Source organism: Rhinoderma darwinii, chromosome 3 (assembly GCF_050947455.1).
Source record: "Rhinoderma darwinii isolate aRhiDar2 chromosome 3, aRhiDar2.hap1, whole genome shotgun sequence".
NCBI lineage: Eukaryota > Metazoa > Chordata > Amphibia > Anura > Rhinodermatidae > Rhinoderma > Rhinoderma darwinii.
The window spans coordinates 221362517-221384159 of NC_134689.1; the positions used below are offsets into that span (position 1 = coordinate 221362517).

Below are 21643 nucleotides of genomic sequence, written 5' to 3' on the forward strand. Positions count from 1 at the left end.
ATCTCCCTTCCTTTACCTTTATAGTCTTGGGACTGACTTTTGGAAGGCCGAAAGGAATAGATCTTTATTGGCTGCTTAGGTTCGGGTAAAGCTTTTTTATTGTCTAAGACCTTTTCAAGGATCTTATCCAGTGCGGGTCCAAACACATATTCTCCCTTGAACGGGATAGTACATAATTTCGATTTGGAAACTGTATCCCCAACCACAATTTGAGCCACAAGGCTCGTCTAGCAGTGTTTGAGAGGACAGAAGTTCTTGCTGCGACTCTTACCGACTCAGCTGAGGCATCAGTTAAGAACACTGTAGCTTGTTGTAGTAAATGAAGGGATGCCAGGATTTCATCTCTAGGGGTACCGTCCCTCAAGTTGTCTTCCAGCTGATCTAGCTAACGAAACATGGATCGGGCTACACAGGTAGAAGCTAGATTCGTTTTTAAAAGGGCTGAATATGTTTTCCACGTCTTTTTTTTTTTTAATAAACTCTCCGCTTTCCGATCCATAGGATCTTTGAGCCGAGAGGAGTCTTCGAACAGAAGGGTCGTTCTCCTAGCCACTTCGGCTACCTGTATATAAATTTTTTGAATTTCGTCACAGATCTTTATTTGTTACTCAGTGAAGTGAAAGTGAGGTCTTAGCTTCCCAGGAATACCCAGCCTTTTCTCTGGATTTTCCCACTCCGGTTTAATTAATTTTTGAATATTTTCATGAATGGGAAAAACACGTTTCATCCTATTGCCTAATCCTGCGAACATTTTATCATGAACGGTTCTTTTTTTCTGTAATTTCTTCAAATCGCCATAGTGCTTCTTATGGCCTGAATTCATCCATATATTCTGATGAAAAATAATATTTTCTGTCTTCATCCTCTACCATAATTAGATAATTCCCCTTCCTCCATATCTTCGGGAATAGAGAACTGAAAGCTTTTAGAGTCAGATTCTGAATCGTCATCTGGGATTAGCTTCTTTTTTTTCCCCCACCGCGGTGGAAACGGATGGCATGTTTCATTGTGAGAAAGCTGCTAGAGACGACTATCTCTACTCGCATAAGGGTTTTTATCTCATCCATTAAAGAGGGTTGTTCTTCCCATATAATTTTCTCTATACAGACTTGACAGAGGGGTTTTCTTATGGGCAACTGGTAGTTAAGAACAAATGCCACATTTACAGGTTATATGGGTCTTTTCTTTAGATTTTTGGGGGGCCTCTGTTACCCTATCAGGAAACAAAAAGGTTAATATATGTAATTGACCCCCCTGTTAAAGAATGCCAGATCCCCTGGCAGTAATACTTACTGGGCCGGGGTTTGTGCTGCGCTCTACAGAAACAGAGCGGGAGGAGGATCCTTCTATCTCAGGCATTATAGACATGTATGATTTGTCCTACCTTAGTAGAAAAAACCTCTTGATCAGGGCGTTTTTATATCTTGCCGCCGGGATCAGCGCCTCCCTAGTCCAATCCGAGGGAATCTTTCTCCAGGGCCTCCATTCCACTGTAATGTTCATAATTTCCACGTTTGCCACTACCGGAAGTAGGCCGCACTTAGTTTAGCTTTGGAACGCATATGCTTTCCACCGACCGGAAGTGGTCATCACGAAACCGGAAGTATCTTTATCCAGCGGCCGGTGTCCCATGAAGGACCGGAGCCAAAGTTTCTTTGGGACCATTCAGCTTAACCTCCAAAGAGACGCAGGAGAACAGCCAAAGAAGCGGCTGAGGAGGAAGGATACCGATCCACCTCCGCTGTGTTATAAGTGAAGCAGAAAAAATTCCCAGAGCATCTCTCTATTGTGCCCAAAGGGACAGGAAAAACACAGATGGAGTTGGGATGGGGAGGGGTTTTTAACCGCTCTGTTTCCTGTCCCTGTTTGGGCGTGGAGTCAACCTCCTGTGGTGCGGTCATGGAGAATGACTGGAGAAAGTTAGCCTTATGGCTGAACATCAGCCTGTCAGCGAATTAGTCTTCACTCGGCCAATGTTTTCGGAAGACACGCCAAACCGTGGTTTGTGGCACCTGTAGTTCCACACTAGTCAGCCTGGTCGACTTTCTAGGACTATGCTCGTACACAGCTCGAATCCTGTTAACTGTCTCTTCCAAAGTCTTTGAGCGGCCCGAACTTCTCCCATGACAAACACCCAACGCGAAATGCAGTTTCTATGCGAAGCACATTCACCAAACTTATTCTGATTTTATTTCGCAGTACGGTCATGGCAGACCCTGTTCTTGCAAATTCCAACACACAAAAATCTTTTTCTAGCTTCGATGTTGCCATCTTATGTCACACTATGTAAGCACATTCCAAAGTTGGCTCTTGAAAATGAAAGATGCGCTTGGTTTCCACGGGCAACTAAGCCAGTTTTGCTTTGATTTTCAGTCACTGGCCATTTACCACTGACGTTACTTTTACTTTAAGTGCAGGACTTCACTTTTGCACCATCCTTTTCAATAAATATATATATATATATATATATATATATATATATATATATATATATATATATCCTCCAAAATACGAGACAGCACTCCGGTGTTGCTGGTTTGTGGGTCTTTCTGCCTTAAGCTTTGTCTTAAGCACGTGAAATTCATGCTCGATCGGGTTGAGATCTGGTGATTGACTTGGCAATTGCAGAATATTCCACTTCTTTGCCTTAAAAAAACCCTGGGTTGCTTTCGCAGTATGTTTTGGGTCATTGTCCATCTGTGCTGTGAAGCGACGTCCAATCAACCTTGCTGCATTTGGTTGAATATGAGAATAAAGTATATCCCTGAACACTTCAGAATTCATCCGGCTGCTTCTGTCTTCAGTCACATCATCAATAAACACTAGTGACCCAGTGCCTTTGGCGGCCAAGCGGCAGCTGCTTGAGAAAGGCCCCATGGAGCAGGGCTGAAACGTCGCATTAAAGTGATCCTATTTTTCACAAACACCGGAGTGCTGTCTCGTATTTTGGAGGATATTGGTTATTGGGACACTGGTCGAGTGTCCAAACGGGAATTTTTGCACCCCCCACGGAAGGAACGGTGCTGCTTTTTCTCTTTTTTATATATATATATATATATATATATATATATATATATATATATATATTTCCGTACACAGGATTAAATAGGAATGTAGGAACGATTTATGTTTGGACTGCAGTTGATCAATTAATGCGTGTATACTTCCCAGGTATGGGACATTGAGGGAATACAGTTCGGCAATACAAGTTTTGGCATTTTAGCCATTTAGCAAAACATATTGTTTATATAATCAATATGGGCTTAAAGTGCAGACTCTCAGCTTTAATTTGAGGATATTCACATGCTAATTTGAGAAAGGGTTTAGGAATTACAGCTCTTTAGTATGTAGCTGCCTCTTTTTCAAAGGACCAAAGGGAAATGGACAATTGTCTAAAAAGCTATTTAATGGGCTATTCCCTCGTTAATCCATCAATTAAGCAGGTAAAAGGTCTGGAGTTGATTCCAGGTGTGGCATTTGCATTTGAAGCAGTTGCTGTGAACCCACAAACCCTCAAAGGTGCTCTCAATGCAAGTGAAACAGACCATCGTTAGGCTGAAGAAAAAAAAAAAATGAAGAAATCCATCAGAGAGATAGCACAAATGTTAAGAGCCAAATCAACAGTTTGGTACAGTCCTGAAAACAAAACAAAAAAAAAGGAGGAAGAGGAAAATAGGAAGAGAAAGAAAGAGGAAGGAAGAAAGAGGAAAGAAGAAAGAAGGAGAAGGAGAAGGAGAAGAAGGAGGAGGAGAAGGAGAAGAAGGAGAAGGAGAAGGAGGAGAAGGAGAAGAAGGAGAAGAAATTAGACTTTTCTTTAGATGTTGTTTAGCAGTCAGCCCAGTTCTAGAACAGCATTCTTTGGACAGATGAAACTAAGATCAACCTCTACCAGAATGATGGGAGGAAGAAAGTATGGAGAAGGCTTGAAACGGCTTACGATCCAAAGCACACCACATCCTCTGTAAAATATGGTGGAGGCAATGTGATGGCATGGACATGCATGGCCGCCAAAGGCACTGGGTCACTAGTGTTTATTGATGATGTGACTGAAGACAGAAGCAGCCGGATGAATTCTGAAGTGTTCAGGGATATACTTTATTCTCATATTCAACCAAATGCAACAAGGTTGATTGGACGTCGCTTCACAGCACAGATGGACAATGACCCAAAACATACTGCGAAAGCAACCCAGGGTTTTTTTTAAGGCAAAGAAGTGGAATATTCTGCAATTGCCAAGTCAAATCACCAGATCTCAACCCGATCGAGCATGCATTTCACGTGCTTAAGACAAAGCTTAAGGCAGAAAGACCCACAAACAAGCAACAACTGAAGACTGCTGCAGTAAAGGCCGGGCAAAGCATCACAAAGGAGGAAACCCAGCATTTGGTGATGCCAATGGGTTGCAGACTTCAAGCAGTCATTGCCAGCAAAGGATTCTCTACAAAGTATTAAAAAAAAAAAAACATTTTATTTATGATAACGTTAATTTGTCCAATTACTTTTGAGCCCCTGAAATGAGGCAGTGTACAAAAATGGTTGTAATTCCTAAATGTTTCACAGGATATTTTTGTTCAACCCGTTGAATTAAGCTCGAAAGTCTACGCTTCAATTGCATCTTGTTTAATTTCAAATCCAATGTGGTGGCATGCAGGGCCCAAATCATGAAGATTGTCACTGTCCAAATAATTCTGTACCTAACTGTATTTTACCATCTACTCTGTTATTTTGTGAACCTTTATTTTATTCTTTTCATTATAAGCCATTTTTTTTAAAGCGGTATTCCACTTTCTAAAAACTGATGACCTATCTACCAGATAGGTCATCAGTATATAAAAATCGGTACGTGTCTGACACCCGGACCCTGCACCAATCTGGCACTCCGCCTGCCTCCGGGCGCTGAACGATGTTGCCGGAAACAGATGGCTCCGGTCAAAGAATAGCGGCCGAGATGCAGTATTGCAGCACTGCTCCTATTCAAGTGAATAGGTACAGAGCTGCAGTTCCGCCGAATGGCCGCTATTCAGTGGTCGGAGCCATCTGCTTCCAGGTCCAACTACTGCATCCCCTTCCAAACATCCGGTAAAGGGAGGCAGCCGGAGTTGCGGATCGGTGTGGGGTCCGGATGTCGGACACACACCGATCATATACTGATGACCTATCCGTTGGATAGGTCATGAGTTTTCAGCAGGTGGACAACCCCTTTAAGCCTTGACTTTGCATCATTCAAAGGCCATTCCAGGATAGGATAGTAGCATAAATTAGGTATTACAGAGTAGAAGCCGGCTCAGTGGATCAGGAGACAACAGTGTAGTACACCAAGTAGTACTCCAATAGAAACTTGGAGAGGATACCTTGGCAGACTGATGTGGAGCAGAAGTGATATTTCGTAACAGGTAGTAAGCCTCAAGCTCGTCTCAGGTAGTAGGATGCCGACTGGTAACCGGCACCCACCGTCGGTATTACAGAGCTAGACCTTCGAACATTTGGTCTGACACCAATCTGATCTCATTCACCTCATCCAGATTCAGTGCGGCTTTATTAAAAGGTCAGTATATTATGCAGGAAACTAGTATATCCCTGCATAATCCTCTTCAGAGGGGGGAGTCATGATCAGAAGAAATTTCTCCTTCCTGAATCAAAGGTGTAACATCCTTAGAGTTACAAAGATCAGAATCTCTGGATGGCCACGCAGAAGTGCCTGAGTGAGAAAAATGATGCTGTAAATTCTAAATGGAGCTCTTCCCTTCTTATTTGATAATCTGCCTAATGTTCTTGATTAAAGTGGGTGACTTCTCTGCCAGTACACTGTCAAGGCAAGGCTGACAAAGTAGGTTCAGATGGGTCAGCGCGAAGTTTTTTGTTTCAGACCTCCTGCAGGTTGCCAGGAGAATAGTCTTTCTCTAGAACTTAGGGCTAGCTGGATCTTCCCCACGGCCGATTAGATTGATAAGAAGTCAGACACCGCGCTCTGAAGCAAATAACGACCCGACGCCAATCTCCAGGACCGTCCACCGACTTCAGCAATCCAGAAATCGCGCGGACGATATATGGAGAAAAGGACTGAGGGATCCACAGCGAGATACGGGGAAACTGGCAGGAGCATGGGGAAGGCCAGACTACAAAGATGCAGCTTAGCATAGAGGGCATGAACCTTCCGGTAAGCAGCCCCAGTCCATGAAAAGAATAAAGACAAAAAAAAGAAAACTTCAATCAAGCCTCCGATCTGGAGGATAGGAAACCTAAACTGAGGTATGAAGGGTGTGTGTACATTTTTATCTCTTTAGGTTTCCTGTCCTGGAATAGGCGGTTCTCCTAGCATGAGTGTTAGGGGCATTGGGAAAAACCCGATACCCTTTAGAAATGCAATATCTACATATGTGCAAATTCGAATACAATTCAAGTCATCATTTTAGCTTTACCTGCTGTACGAAAAGGCCCACGGAGAATTTCCGCTAGTGCTTGTATTTCGGGCACCATATCCATCACTGCTTGCCCAGTAAACAATGGATTAATTTTTGCAGCTTTGTGTCCATGCTCACGGTAAGCTGTAAGAAGTCTAGCAAGGCCATGATCCACTGCTAAAAGATAAGGGAAAAAAAAAATAAAAAAAGAACTAAGCAAACCTTCTGTATAAGTTTAAATATTTCACTTTAATAAACGTTTATATTAAAAGCAACTGTTTTGTAACGCAGTATCAATAATATGCACTTACCACATGAAATCCCATAAATTTAACTTTATATTCTCCTGATTATTTCTTCTAATGATAAGGCTAGCGCTGCACAGTGACTTTGGGTACAACACAGGTCACCAAACCAAAGATCACGGTGTCCCGATGCCTGCCCCCTCTATGATATCCATATGCCCTGAATTGTTTTTAGGAGATATCTTCTTTTATGGTCAAATTATTTTTTAAAGTACAGCTGATTGCTGGGGGTGCTCTGTACTCCGCTGTCTCCGTCAGTCCCATATATTTTGAATGGAGTGGCAGAACGCATGCTTGTCCTTTGTTCCATTCAAGCTCCTACTGACTGCGATCATGCAGTCAAGCGGAACCACGGGATTTGAGACCCTGTTTGAGTGATCGGTGGGAGTCCAAGCGGTCACACATTTATCTTCTATTTTATGGATAGGTTAAAAATGTTACTCTTGGGACAGCCCCTTTAAGTGGTAACTATTGTGATGCTTTCTAGAGAAAAAAACAAAACAAAAATGGGCAATTTAGTTAGTTATTTTTTTGACCCTTCGTCTTTTTCCCCAGATATTTTGCAAAATGAAAACTGCATGTACACGTGATTCAAAAGGAGGAATTTAATAAGATTGCCAGTTTTAAACCTAAAGAGCGCTGGAATAAGATGTGCATTTTAATAAATTAGGAGCATATCTGGCCGTCCATGTGCCAGATAGTTACATCTATAACAGCTACAAGCTAAAGTAAATTTGCGCTATTATATATGCCAGTTTCTGGCGTAAAATATAGTAACTTTGCCAGGTCGCAGAAGGCCATGCCTGCTTCTGATAAGCCCTGCCAAATTTTAAGCAGTGCTGTAAATTCCTCAAAAGTCGCCTTTTTTGCGCAAATTGTGAGTTGAGTCACTTGCAAAGTTTCTATGCCACAGAACTGGCATAGAAAATATAATAAATTCCCCCCAATGTATTTTTATGGACTGGAACTGGTGCAAGGTATATACCATTAGGGTATGTGCACACGATAGCAGGCTTTTACGTCTGAAAAGACAGACTGTTTTCAGGAGAAAACCGCTGCCTCGTTTCAGACGTAATTCCTCCTCCTCGCATTTTGCGAGGCTTCTCTCACAGCCGTAAATTTTGAGCTGTGCTTCATTGAGTTCAATGAAGAACGGCTCAAATTACGTCTGAAAGAAGTGTCCTGCACTTCTTTTGACGAGGCTGTATTTTTACGCGTCGTCATTTGACAGCTGTCAAACGACGACGCGTAAATGACAGGCCGTTGGCACAGTACGTCGGCAAACCCATTCAAATGAATGGGCAGATGTTTGCCGACGTATTGTAGCCATATTTTCAGACGTAAAACGAAGCATAATACGCCTCATTTACGTCTGAAAATAGGTCCTGTGAACCCAGCCTCACTATTGTCGCTCTGTAACCTTTTTAACACCTTCCCACCGCAGACATTTTTTGAATTTAGATTTTAGCGGTTTCCTCCGCACCCTTCAAAAGCCATGTATTTTTTATTATAGAATATAGCCGTATTAGGGCTTGTTATTTGCTGGATGCTTTGTAGTATCTTCGGACCCCATTTAGTGCACCACATAATCTACTGGCAAACTAGAAAAAAAATTATTTGCGGGGTGCAATGAGAAAAAAAAAAAAACAGTGATCCCTCCATTGCTTTGTGTGTTTAGTGTGCAAAAAAAACCAAAAAAAACGACGTGTTAACTTTATTCTGTGGGTCAATATAATAACAGTGACACCAAATTTATAGTTTTTTTTATTTTTTATTTACTACTTTTAAAAGGGAAAAACCAAAATGTTAGAATATCGCGACAACACAAATTTAATTTTTGAGATCCATAACTTACTTATTTTTCAGTCAATCGAGCAGTGTGGTGGCTTACTTTTTGTGGGTAAAGCTTTAGTTTTCAATAATATAATTTTGGGGTACAAAAAACTTTTTGATCATTTTTTTATTCCATTATTTGTGGGCGAAGAGGTGACTAAAAAACACCGGTTCTGGTGTTTTATATTTTTTTTTTTACTATGTTCAGTTTGGACTTTTAGGCCAGGATCACACACACAGGCCCGGGAGCACACTCCATACTTCCACTTGCTGGCTGTGACATAAGTATACATCAAATGTCTGCAAGGGGTTTTAGGCTGAATGCACAAGTTGTGTGTTGCGTATTACGTACGGATTTGCCGCACATATTTTCATGCGGCAAATCCGCATCGTGATACAGTACCAGCAAAGTAAAGGAGATTTCAAGAAATCTAATCTACACAATGCATTTTTTCTGCACTTAAATTGACCCTATTTAAAATCTGCAGCATACCAATTTATCCTGCGCTTCCACTTGCGAATTATATCTGACTAGTTTTAAAGAGAACCTTTCACCTGCCCATACATGTGCAGCATGTAATGGGGAGGGCTGCACAAACCCTGGGGCACTTTACATTTTTTTTCTACCTCCCACCGTTATTTAGACATCGGTGCCATTATATTTGGCACCCGATATTTAAATAACCCCCTGAACAGTCAACAGGGCGTGTACTGGCAAGGGGGCGTGATACTATGGCTGTGACACTATCCAATCAGATATAGACAGTGCCACAGCATGAGAGAGTGTGCGATTGCAGTCTTTTCATCGGAACAGGCAAGGGGGCGTGTCAGTGCTACGGACAGAGCTGTGGAGAGGACACGCCCCCTTGCCAGTTCGGCAGACAATACAAGACTGATCTCTCTTAAGAGCGGAGAGCGCGCTCTCCTCTCCACAGCTCTGTCCGTAGCACTGACACGCCCCCTTGCCTGTTCCGATGAAAAGACTGCAATCGCACACTCTCTCATGCTGTGGCACTGTCCATATCTGATTGGACAGTGTCACAGCCATAGTAACACGCCCCCTTGCCAGTACACGCCCCGTTGACTGTTCAGGGGGTTATTTAAATATCGGGCGCCAAATATAACGCCACCGATATCTAAATATTGGTGTGAGGTAGAAAAAAAATGTAAAGTGCCCCAGCAGTGGAATTACGTGCGTGCACCTGCGGCTTTAGTGGGAACTTTCCACATCAAATCACACAACGTGTGCATGTGGGCTAAGTGAACTTATCACGTTGAAAATGCAGTCCAATCTGAGGGCAGTATTTTATAGAGCAAGAGGAGCTGAGCAGATTGATCTATATTTTTGCCGCAAAAGATTTAGTAGAACATGTAATTTATTAATTCATTTAAACATCTGCTCATTCTGGGCTTAGGTGTCCAGTGGTCGGTTCTACACAGCGATTGATAACCTACTCCGTATGAGTGATTACACGGAGTAGGACCACCCACTGGACTCCTAAGCCCAGAATGAGCAGGGGTTTAAATAAATAAATTCTAAATTCTACAGAAACTTTTGCTACAAAAATATGTATCAATCTGCTCAGCTCCTACTGCACTATAACATACTGCCCGCAGATGGGTCTGCATTTTCAACGTGACTGGTTCACTTTAAATATTATCAAAGAAATTTCTGTGATATGTACCCCTCTTTTCTTTTTAGGCAGTCATGTACTGTATATACAACTTAATTTCTTTAGCTTCAACCCAGTCCACATGACTGGACAACTTCTGCACTTATGTACTTTGGACTTTACTCCATGGATTGGAGCTCTGCAAAAGGCAGAGTGGGTGGCTTAAAAAAAAAAATGTTGACATGTCATAGAGCATGGTGGGGGTCCGAGCACTGAGACCACCACGGATCGCTAAAATGAACCACTTGGGTGAACGCTGTGCCGCTTCGTTTCTGTTAATCGTTCCTCGGAAAGCTGAGCAGTGTAAGGGCTCAATAGAAAGTCTGCGAGTCCAAACACCGCTCGTTCTGCTTTACAAAGAAAGGTTATCAAAAACGAAAAACGGCACAGGGCTCATCAGAGAGCTTCTGCCGCCTCGTTTTAGCAATCAATGGGGGCTCAGTGCTTGAACCCCTACCAATCAAAACTTCTGACATGTCACGAACATGTAAAACGTTTAATAGTAAAGTTACCCTTTAATAAATAAAAATATGTGATGATTAAAATGTTTAGAGACCCGTTATATTGGACTGCTACTACAGTATAGCATTAAATTACTTTTGTCTCTTAAAGAACTTACACTTTTTGACTACCACATCGGACAGTACAACATTTCTATTAATACAGTTCAGTAAACACAAGCAATTTGGTCAATGGAAGGTCTAATATACTTTTACAAGGGGTATCACAATTTTGCAGCATTTTTTTCTATGAAAATTTTTCAGGGTGGGTGAAGTACAAAGGACAAAGAAGTGCAGCAACAGCGTGTCATAATTGAACAGCGAGTACCTACAGAGTCTAAGAAACACTACTGTTTAACTACGTAAAGTCTAAATTCCAGTAAGATCAAATATGAAAGCATGAAGACACCAAATTAATCTCTGGAGGTAGAATGGAATAAAATCCACTCTATGGCAAGAACACCAGATGGTCACAGCTTTCACTAGTTTCAAGCACAACTATTCAAAAACTTTTTGAAGTATCTCTTCTGCTTATTACCGCGACTAAAATATGCATGTCACTTATATGCTGATCATCAGCTGAATTGATGCACTATGTACATATGTATGAAATTCCCTACAGCCCGTCCAAGAGACTTTAACCTGTTTGCAAATATAGCCCGCATCTTATAGGACGTCTATAGACTGTCATATATAATATTTTTTAGTTCGTGATTGTGATTAGGTCTCGTCAGAGAATTAGCATTTCCTGGGCAATTGGTGTACGGGCTCAATAGAAAGTCTACAAATTTTTTTTTATTTTTGCTTATCTGCAGCAGCAAATTCACAAGATCTGCACGAAATGGCGTGGAATTTGCCGCTGTGAATATCCCTGCGGCTTCCGCAGGATTTGCTGCAGTAATTTTCCCGGCTAGTTTGGTACGTGTGAATTTACCCATACAGTACATACAGAAATAATGGCATGCTGAGGGAGGCCAAAACCAACTAAGTGACCTTGATTAATCATTTTTGTTTGGGTCACGTGCAGTCTTTTACCACAACACCAAGCAGAAGATGACCTTCTGCCACTTGCTACAACCAACACTTGTTTTATGTAATCTCTTATCCATAGTTTAATACTCTATACCTATTGTCTATATCAGGGGTCTCAAGCACGCGGGCCGCATGCGGCCCCTGGGGCAGTCATCTGCGGCCTGCGGGACACAGAGCCGCTAGTACAGGCTCTGCTTTGGGACTCTGTCCACATATGGACAGCGATGTCAGTGAATTCCACAGTGTGTCAGGGTCTTCCCCAGAGCGGAGTCCCGAGCGTACCGCTAGTATAGGCTCTGCTCCGGCACTCTGTGGAATTCCCTGACATCGCTGTCCTCATATTGACAGCGATGTACAGTGTGTCAGGGTCTTCCCCAGATCGGAGTCCCGGGCAAAGCGCTAGTATCGGCTCTGCTCCGGGACTCTGCGGAATTCACTGACATCGCTGTCCGTATATGGTCAGCGATGTCTGGGGCTTCACCAGAGCGGAGTCCCGAGCAGACCGCTAGTATAGGCTCTGCTCCGGGACTCTGTGGAATCCCCTGAAATCGCTGTCAACATATGGACAGCGATGTCTGGGGCTTCCCCATAGCCGGAGTCCCGGGCAGAGCGCTAGGCTCTGCTTCTGGACTCTGGGGAAGCCTCTGACATCGCTGTCCATACATCGACAATGATGTCAGGGGCTTCCCCAGAGCAGGAGTCCCAGTGATGTCAGGAGCACAGCTGGAGTCCCAGGAAGAGCCTACTAGCGCTCTGCCCAGGACTCCAGCTCTAGGGAGGCCCCTGACATCCATGTCCATATATGGACAGTGATGTCAGGAGCAGAGCAGTGCTAGAAGTGGCTCTGCTCCGGGACCCCAGCTCTGGGCAAGCCCCTGACATCACTGTCCATATATGGACACTGTTGTCAGTGGCTTCCCCAGAGCCTATACTAGTGCTCTGCTCCGGGACTCCGGCTCCGGGGTTGCCCCTGATATCACATTCCCGTCCAGGAGGATCCCGTGACGTCACAGTGTATGGACAGTGACGTCAGGGGCTCCAACAGCAGAGGAATCCCCAGGCAAATCGTCGGCAACGCTCTGGCTGGGGATTCCACTCCTAGAGTGAGCCCCAATGGAGCTATCTACTGGGGGTGTGTGTGGCTTTATCTGCACTGTGGCAGCACCTACAGAGGGCACTGTGGCAGCACCTACAAGTGGGTTTGTGGCAGTATCTACAGAGGGCATTGTGGCATTATCTACAGAGGGCACTGTGGCATTATCTACAGAGGGCACTGTGGCACTATCTAAAAAGGGACCACCCAATCAGGACGTGTGTCTGCCAAACGCTGCCAAGTGAGCCGCCAGACTGCATTTAGCGACACTTAAACTGGAAAACTGGATTGTTGAAATAAGCACGTGAAGAATGCTCTAAAATATTAAACCTAGCGGTATTATTATAGTAATGTAGTATTATTATAGTAGTAATGCAGCCCGTCAACTTCCCATTTTTTCTATATGTGGCCCACTTACCCGGCCGAGTTTGAGACCCCTGGTCTATATGATTATAAAACTCCTTTAGTGCAATACAGGGAATGCATACTGTCAGCATCCCTGTCGGTTTCTGTAAATCTTAGAGTACTGTATGTATGGAATCTTCAGAATGTCCTGTAGTGGACTTTTTAGGATTTGATGCAGAATTTATCCTTTGCTATTGAAAAGGTGAACATGTAAATCATGGATTTTGCTGTAGATTACAAGCCATTTAAGCAGTGGAAAATATCCTGATTGTGCACGTCCGTACTAAGGGAATATTCACACATTGCGGTCATATTGGGAGAGATTTATGAAGCCCCCACAGTCAGTTTTCTGGCGTAAAAAAGTCGTAATTTGCATAAAGACGTGCTTTTTTTGTGCAAACTTTGAGACTTTTTTTCTAAGCCTGTGCCACTTTTAGGTCTTAGTGGAACAGGGAGGGGCCACCGCGGCCTGATAAATTTACTATAACTTACGCCATATAACTGGGGTAAATCTACTCAAACTTATAGCTGAAGTAGGCTTGATTTTCCGGAACACAGATGACCAGAGATGCGCCTATTAATAAATCAGGAACATCTTACGCCAACTTTTTTTAGGATGAATTTAGAGGAGACGTTTTGGCCGCGCAGTAAAAAACACATCAAGGATTGCAGCAAAACCAAACGCGGTTTTGCCACGATTTGCCGTGATTTTTACAGGTGAAACTTGTAAAATAAGTGTTTCACCTGTAAAAAGAGCACAGGTGAAAACCGCGTTGCAAACCACAGTAATTCATGGTAAAACCGTGAGTTTTATGCCGCGATTTGACGCTTTTTTTTCCTCGTGGCCAAATAGAATCATTAAATGCACCCTTCGATTAAGACTGACAAACGCCAGTCTTAGACTTCACGCACATTACCCAGTTTGGTCCAGATTTACGGACCGTACGTCTGCCGCATTTCCTGGACCGAACACACGACTCCGCTATTGATTCCGTCGTTAAAACGTAATCCTGCCGGAATGGTGACGAACGGAAACCATTAGCGATGTTTCCGTCACCATTGATATCAATGGTGACTGAAACGGAAGCTGTGGTTTCAGTTTCACTTTCCGTTGCGGGGTTCACCCGACGGAAACCTCAGACGGTACCCCGGAACGGAAAGCCAACGGTGATGTGAACAGGCCCTTAGTAAGTGAGATGTTTTCCTCTGATAATATTAAAGGTTAACAATTTTTTGTCCCCGGATAACCCCTTTAACGTCAGAAGAACGGAAAGCCAAATGGAAACTATCGCTTCCGTTTGCATTACCGTTGTTTTCTATGGTATTTTTTTCTCTCTCCGTTGGCTTCAGTTTGCCTCCGTTCTGCTAGGTTTCCGTTTCTTTTCACAGAAACAATAGCGTAGTCTACTCCGCTATTGTTCCTGTGAAAAAAACAGAAACCTAGCGGAATGGAGGCAAACTGAAGCCAACGGAGAGAGAAAAAAATACCATAGAAAACAACGGTAATGCAAACGGAAGCGATAGTTTCCATTTGGCTTTCTGTTCTTCTGTTCCTCTGACGTTAAAGAGGCTCTGTCACCAGATTTTGCAACCCCTATCTGCTATTGCAGAAGATAGGCGCTGCAATGTAGATTACAGTAGCGTTTTTATTTTTAAAAAACAAGCATTTTTGGCCAAGTTATGACCATTTTTGTATTTATGCAAATGAGGCTTGCAAAAGTCCAAGTGGGCGTGTTTAAAGTAAAAGTCCAACTGGGCGTGTATTATGTGCGTACATCGGGGCGTTTTTACTTCTTTTACTAGCTGGGCGTTCTGATGAAAGGTATCATCCACTTCTCTTCAGAACGCCCAGCTTCTGGCAGTGCAGACACAGCGTGTTCTCGAGAGATCACGCTGTGACGTCACTCACTTCCTGCCCCAGGTCCTGCATCGTGTCGGACGAGCGAGGACACATCGGCACCAGAGGCTACATTTGATTCTGCAGCAGCATCGGCGTTTGCAGGTAAGTAGCTGCTGCAGAATCAACTGTAGCCTCTGGTGCCGATGTGTCCTCGCTCGTCCGACACGATGCAGGACCTGGGGCAGGAAGTGAGTGACGACACAGCGTGATCTCTCGAGAACACGCTGTGTCTGCACTGCCAGAAGCTGGGCGTTCTGAAGAGAAGTGGATGATACTTCTCATCAGAACGCCCAGCTAGTAAAAGAAGTAAAAACGCCCCGATGTACGCACATAATACACGCCCAGTTGGACTTTTACTTTAAACACGCCCACTTGGACTTTTGCAAGCCTCATTTGCATAAATACAAAAATGGTCATAACTTGGCCAAAAATGCTCGTTTTTTTAAAATAAAAACGTTACTGTAATCTACATTGCAGCGCCTATCTGCTGCAATAGCAGATAGGGGTTGCAAAATCTGGTGACAGAGCCTCTTTAAGGTTGGGTTCACACGACCTATTTTCAGACGTAAACAAGGCGTATTAGGCCTCGTTTTACGTCTGAAAATAGGGCTACAATACGTCGGCAAACATCTGCCCATTCATTTGAATGGGTTTGCCGACGTACTGTGCAGACGACCTGTCATTTACGCGTCGTCGTTTGACAGCTGTCAAATGACGATGCGTAAAAATACAGCCTCGTCAAAAGAAGTGCAGGACACTTCTTTCAGACGTAATTTGAGCCGTTCTTCATTGAACTCAATGAAGAGCAGCTCAAAATTTACGGCTGTCAGAGAAGCCTCGCAAAATGCGAGGAGGAGCAATTACGTCTGAAACGAGACAGCTGTTTTCTCCTGAAAACAGTCTGTCATTTCAGTCGTAAAAGCAAGCTAGCGTGTGCACATACCCGAAGGCTGAACAGAACAGATGAATGGAAGCAAGTGCTGATATGAACCGACCCAGACAGTTAAGGGCCTGTTCACATCACAGTTCGCTTTCCGTTCCGGGGTTCCGTCGGAGGTTTCCAACGGGTGAAACCCGCAACGGAAAGTGAAAGCACAGCTTCCGTTTCAGTCACCATTGATCTCAATGGTGACGGAAACATCGCTAATGCTTTCCGTTTGTCACCATTCCGGCAAGTTTCCAGTTATCCGACGGAATCAATAGCGGAGTCGACTGCGCTATTGATTTCGTTGGAAAACCGGAAACCTGCCGGAATGGTGACGAACGGAAAGCATTAGCGATGTTTCCGTCACCATTAATATCAATGGTGACTGAAACGGAAGCTGTGGTTTCACTTTCACTTTCCGTTGCGGGGTTCACCCGACGGAAACCTCAGACGGAACCGCCGAACGGAAAGTGAACGGTGATGTGAACAGGCCCTAATTTAAATAGATTGGCCTGGTCACAGATGCAAACATGGTAAGTGGCATCACTGTGTGGCAATACAGGATTAGGAAGGTTTTGAAGGAAATTCAGGAGAAAAGTAGTTAACTGAAGAACTTGCCCTCTTTTTCCATACATGCTAAAGAGAGGATACCCCCTCCCCCATACTACCCGTTTGTCCTTGTGACCTAACCATCAGCACTGACAGAACAGGCATTCATGGATAAACACAGAACACATGAGGCACCAGGTGTTAAGGATAATGACAGGACCCCACGCACCTGCACTGTCACCCGTTGCCTCGTAGACCTGTTCCTTCTGGCGACTGCCTGTGGACTCGCTCTTCTTCGGTCTGTAGCCATACACCCCGCGCTCGGTGCGGTAGAACCTGTGTAGGGCTGGCCGCCACAGTCCGGCGACCCGAGTAGACAGACCAAACCAGGCCAACATTGTGTAGTCAGTGACTAGAACATGGACAGCCGGCACTGCAGACACTAAAGCGTTAAAATAACTAATCACAGGCTTGTGCGCAAACTCAATACTAAAAAACGTGGTGAGCTATGACGGGCAACTCCCCCTACAAAAGATTGGTTGGCTCTGGGGGCGCGATACTAAGGCGTTTGGCTTTGTCCATTCGATCCGTGTAAGGGGGACGAACTATGTTGTATCAAATTGTCACATACGTTATACAACGTATAGACTGGCTGCGCCGAGCACATAAAACATTCCCAAAGGTTTCTGAACCAGGCTCTAGCCCTATAGTGCGCGCGTGTGGGTTATTTTCATTACAAATCAGTTGTAAATTCACAGACAATAGGTGACGTTTAGCTAATGACAAAAATAGATTCGATGACATGAAGTAAGATTTGTATGCCTTTGTCAAAAGCATAGGGAACAAACAAAGCTGTTAAGTAATAGCGATCTTAGGGTAAGTTCACACGTACTATTTACGGACGTAATTCAGGCGTTTTACGCCTGGAATTACGGCCCAAAATACTGCTTGAAAGCGTCGGCAAACATCTGCCCATTCATTTGAATGGGTCTTACGATGTTCTGTGCAGACGGTCATTTCTTTTACGCGCCGCTGTCAAAAGACGGCCCGTAAAAAAAAGATGCCGGCGTCAAAGAAGTGCCTGTCACTTCTTGGGATGTAATTGGAGCCGTTTTCGATTGACTCCATAGAAAAACAGCTCCAATTACGTCCGTAATGGACGCTGCGAAAAACGCCTGCACTTGCCATTACGTCTGAAATTCAGGAGCTGTTTTCGCCTGAAAACAGCTCCGTAATTTCTGCCGTAACGGACGTGCACGTGTGAACATACCCTTAGGGTATGTTCACACAGTGTGTTCAGACGTTTTTCGGGCCATAAACGTCCCGAAAAACGGCTGAAGAAATCGTAAGCAGAACGCCTACAAACATCTGCCCATTGATTTCAATGGGAAATACGGCGTTCTGTTCCAAAGAGGCATTTCTTTAAGCGGCCATTTTTCAAAACCGCCACTTAAAAAAACCTCCGCAAAAAAGAAGTGCATGTCACTTCTTGAACTGTTTTTGGAGCCGTTCTTCATTGACTCTATAGAAAAACCGCTCCACTTCCTCCTTGTAGACAGTGCCATACAGCCCCTCACCTCCTCCTTGTAGACCGTGCCATACAGCCCCCCACCTCACCCTTGTAGACAGTGAGTAGGCTGGCGTGATCCAGTGATGTCATCACGCCGGCCTGTGCAGGGATCCTGTGCCTGCTCTGCCATAGCGTTCAAAAGTATCTGCGTACTAAGGACGCAGATACTATTGAATGTTGCGTCGCTAACACTCTAGCAGCTACAGCGGCTGCTAGCGGCGCCACTGGGCATGAGGGAGCCCGTCCTGGCGCCCTCATACCCGATGTCGCCACTATGGCTACCTCTGAAAGAAGAACCGCCCGGGCGGTGTCACGGTCTGTGGGTATTGTTGACCCACTGGGCCATACCCCAGTAGCGGGATAGCAGCTGGCCAAACAATGTACCAAGTCAATATATATAGTCCAAACACAAGGGTACCTGTAGCAGTTCAGACAGTAGTAACGGCTAGGCTCAAATGAGACCTTGGCAGCAGACACCAGTTGTGGTGTAAGCCTGGGTTCACACACCCTATTTACGGACGTAATTCGGGCGTTTTAACCTCGAATTACGTCCGAAAATACGGCTCCACTGCGCCGATGGTCATTTTTTTTACGCGCCGCTGTCAAAAGACGGCGTGTAAAAAAGATGCTGGCGTCAAAGAAGTGCCTGTCACTTCTTGGGACGTAATTGGAGCCGTTTTCCATTGACACCGTAGAAAAACAGCTCCAATTATGTCCGTAATGGACACTGCGAAAAACGCCTGCACTTGCCTTTACGTCTGAAATTCCGGAGCGGTTTTCTCCTGAAAACAGCTCCGAAATTTCAGGCGTATCGGACGTGAATGTGTGAACATACCCAAGTCCTCATATGGCTACATGGACAGAAAAATAAAAAGTTGTGGCTTTTGGAAGGTGGGGAGGAAAAAATTTAATTGAAAAAATTAAAAATGTCCGCGGTGGCGAGGTTAAAAGGATTTGGCAAGTTAAAAGCCGTTTAACCTGCATCAATGCGCAGCCATTAACTAGCAATTTTACCGTGGTGCCATACAGGGTACAGGCGTGGCGGTCAGCCACATCAATACAGCTTCCTGGGGCCTTACCCTTATATAGCCTTTTGGCCTATTAGTCACAGCTGTTGGTTTGGAGCAATGTGGTCCTTGAGGAAATATCCAGAGAGCAATTGGCAGAGGAATACAGCAAATAATCGTCCTACACAATGAAGGGCCCGTTCACACGTTCAGGATCAACGTCACAAAAATCATGACTACGACATCAGTACTCTGCAATGAGGACACGCAACTTCAGCATAGAAATAAAAGGTATGACTGCCAAAAAATAGCAGTATATTGGACCAATCAGTGCTGACTGTGTAGGGACACGCCCCATTGACAAGGAGAATGCTATTTGTCAATGTATTCATGTATTACAACCATACGGATAATCCAGTGCTTCACTTTCAGGTATCGTGTAAGAGAACCTTCCTTATTTTGGCCAGTCTGTCTCCCCCTTGAGGACAAATTTAGGACATTCTCCTCCGTGCAATGCACGAGCTGAACTGGGGTTACGATTGTAGCAGCAACAGGTCCAGTCTACAAACAACCATGACAGCGGCTGTCGTAGACATCGTACACTTCCGCCTCCTTCACACACGAGCAGCGGTCCTTCGCATAGCTGTCTGTCATATTGCCTGTCCATAACCATTCACTTCATAGAGATATATATATATATATATATATTTTTTTTTTCCTAAAGATGCTTACGCATTTTACTCCACTACTTATAGGCATTAGACGTGTAGCAGTCGGTTATTTTATTCGGAAATCACGTGTTGGTGTACTGACTGCTGACCGGCGCTTCTGCATGCAGCAGAGTCGCGGGGTCTTAGTGCTGGAGTCGTGCTAGAAACGGAGTGTTTACAAATTCAAAGGTAAACGGCTCGGTGCCCGCTCGTGTTTATCCCGGTGTTGGCGGTGCCGGTCGCCCTGCTTTTCCTTAGATTCCCTCTCAATACAAGGGCTCGTCATTTAAACGGGTTTGTGTTTCAGGAATACTTTCCTTCTTGTCACATCTTGGGCCGCACATGGGCTGAGGCTGCGTGCCCGGGGGGTGTGACAGGTACGCGGCTGCTAAGGTGACATTTCTGTGGTGTCGGGGTGAGACACATAGATAACTTGTAGGGGAGGCGTGGGACTGACAGCAGTTAGCGATAACCTATGCCCCGATCGGAGGTAATGCCAAGTGGCGCCAAGCTCTTGGTGATGGTGCATATAAGGGTTCCCAGTGAGGTTTTGTGTTGGCATTGCTATTGGCACAGATCACTGGTGCTCGGGCTCTTTGGCCTGGTGGTAATCGGGTATGAGCTAAAACGTCGTCATCGTGAACGTGTGGTTGTCGTCTGTTTAAACGGCTGTACGTGCGGGTGACGTTTCCCAGGAGATGTGAAAGGCCTTTTTTTTTTTTTTTAGCAATGGAACCAGACCCGATCGATATATTTAGGAAGTATGTAGAAAAGTGTGAGTGTATATAGGAGATGTTCTGTCCTGGAGAAACGCGCAGTGATTGATGGGTGGCATGTCTACACAAGTCTGTTTACTTCCATCTTGTCCGTCTTATTTTTTTAAAGAATTTTTTATTTTCATTTTATTTTTATTTTTTTTGTTCAGTTTTTTTACCAAACATGAAATCAGGTGGAAGGAAAATACATTACAGTATTTTGTGTCCATTACCTTTTACGTAAAATACATATTGTAAAATAAGTTGTGCAGGTTCTAGTAAATAAAAGTTATAGTTATATATGCCCAGTGATCAGCTGTTATTGCTAAGGGAAGCCACAACGTGACAGACTTCCCTTCCTGCCGGGGGAATGTAGAATTACATGTCGCCCGTTCAAATAGGTGTCCGGTTCCCCCACAACAGGAGCCGCTCTTACAGAGTAGCTCTCCATTCTACCACATAGGGGTGTTGTCACCAGGGTAACCAAGGTGGATGTCCATGTGCGGAAAGCGTGGGCAAAATGTTGCCTCATCCTATAGGTGTTTTTACTCCTTGCTGTTTGTTTTGTGTACTAGTGTGTGTGTGTGTGTGTGTGTGTGTGGGTTCAGGTTGTGCTGCACTATAATATTGTCACATCTTTCATTTATTGTTTTCAGTATGTTTTTATTTTCATACATTATTTTTTCTAAATCTTTTAAACTGTGACATTAAGGTTACTAAAAGTAACTGTGATCATGAAAGAATTAGGATCAGTTACCAGCACATTTTCACTTTACGTATATGCCAAGTGTCAAGGCCCGATATATACCACTGTATGCGTCACACATAAGCCCCTGTGTAAAAGAGCAAAAACAAAACGTAAACAGCACAGTATACATTTTTCTGCGGTGACCCGCTATTTAGGAAAGCGCTTTCCTATGCAGTAAAAAAAAAAAAAGGTTTATTGGTGTTTACCTGCGCAGTGGATGCCAAAACGACACTTTTG

At 44.2% G+C, this 21643-nt stretch overlaps 2 protein-coding genes across 11 annotated transcripts in view; one reads left to right on the forward strand and one right to left on the reverse strand.

Annotated features, from left to right (window-relative positions):
* DHTKD1 (dehydrogenase E1 and transketolase domain containing 1) overlaps window positions 1-19837 on the reverse strand; it is a 131557-nt gene extending 111720 nt beyond the window's left edge. For 2 of the 6 annotated variants that reach the window (XM_075857424.1, XM_075857423.1), the window contains exons 1-2: window positions 16846-17334; window positions 6420-6578 (exon numbers count right to left, since the gene is read on the reverse strand). In XM_075857424.1, the coding sequence (XP_075713539.1) occupies window positions 6420-6578; window positions 16846-17014 (328 nt within the window). In that variant the 5' untranslated portion in view covers window positions 17015-17334. Of the gene's footprint in view, window positions 1-6419; window positions 6579-16845; window positions 17335-19265 lie in introns of those variants that run through there. The other 4 variants (XM_075857425.1, XM_075857426.1, XM_075857422.1 and 1 more) reach the window with 4 other exon arrangements.
* The window catches only part of UPF2 (UPF2 regulator of nonsense mediated mRNA decay), a 79104-nt gene continuing 77047 nt past the window's right edge, over window positions 19587-21643 (forward strand). Inside the window, exon 1 of one of the 5 annotated variants that reach the window (XM_075857416.1) lies at window positions 19587-19625. The gene's annotated coding sequence lies outside the window, so the exon portion shown is untranslated. The other 4 variants (XM_075857415.1, XM_075857417.1, XM_075857418.1 and 1 more) reach the window with 4 other exon arrangements.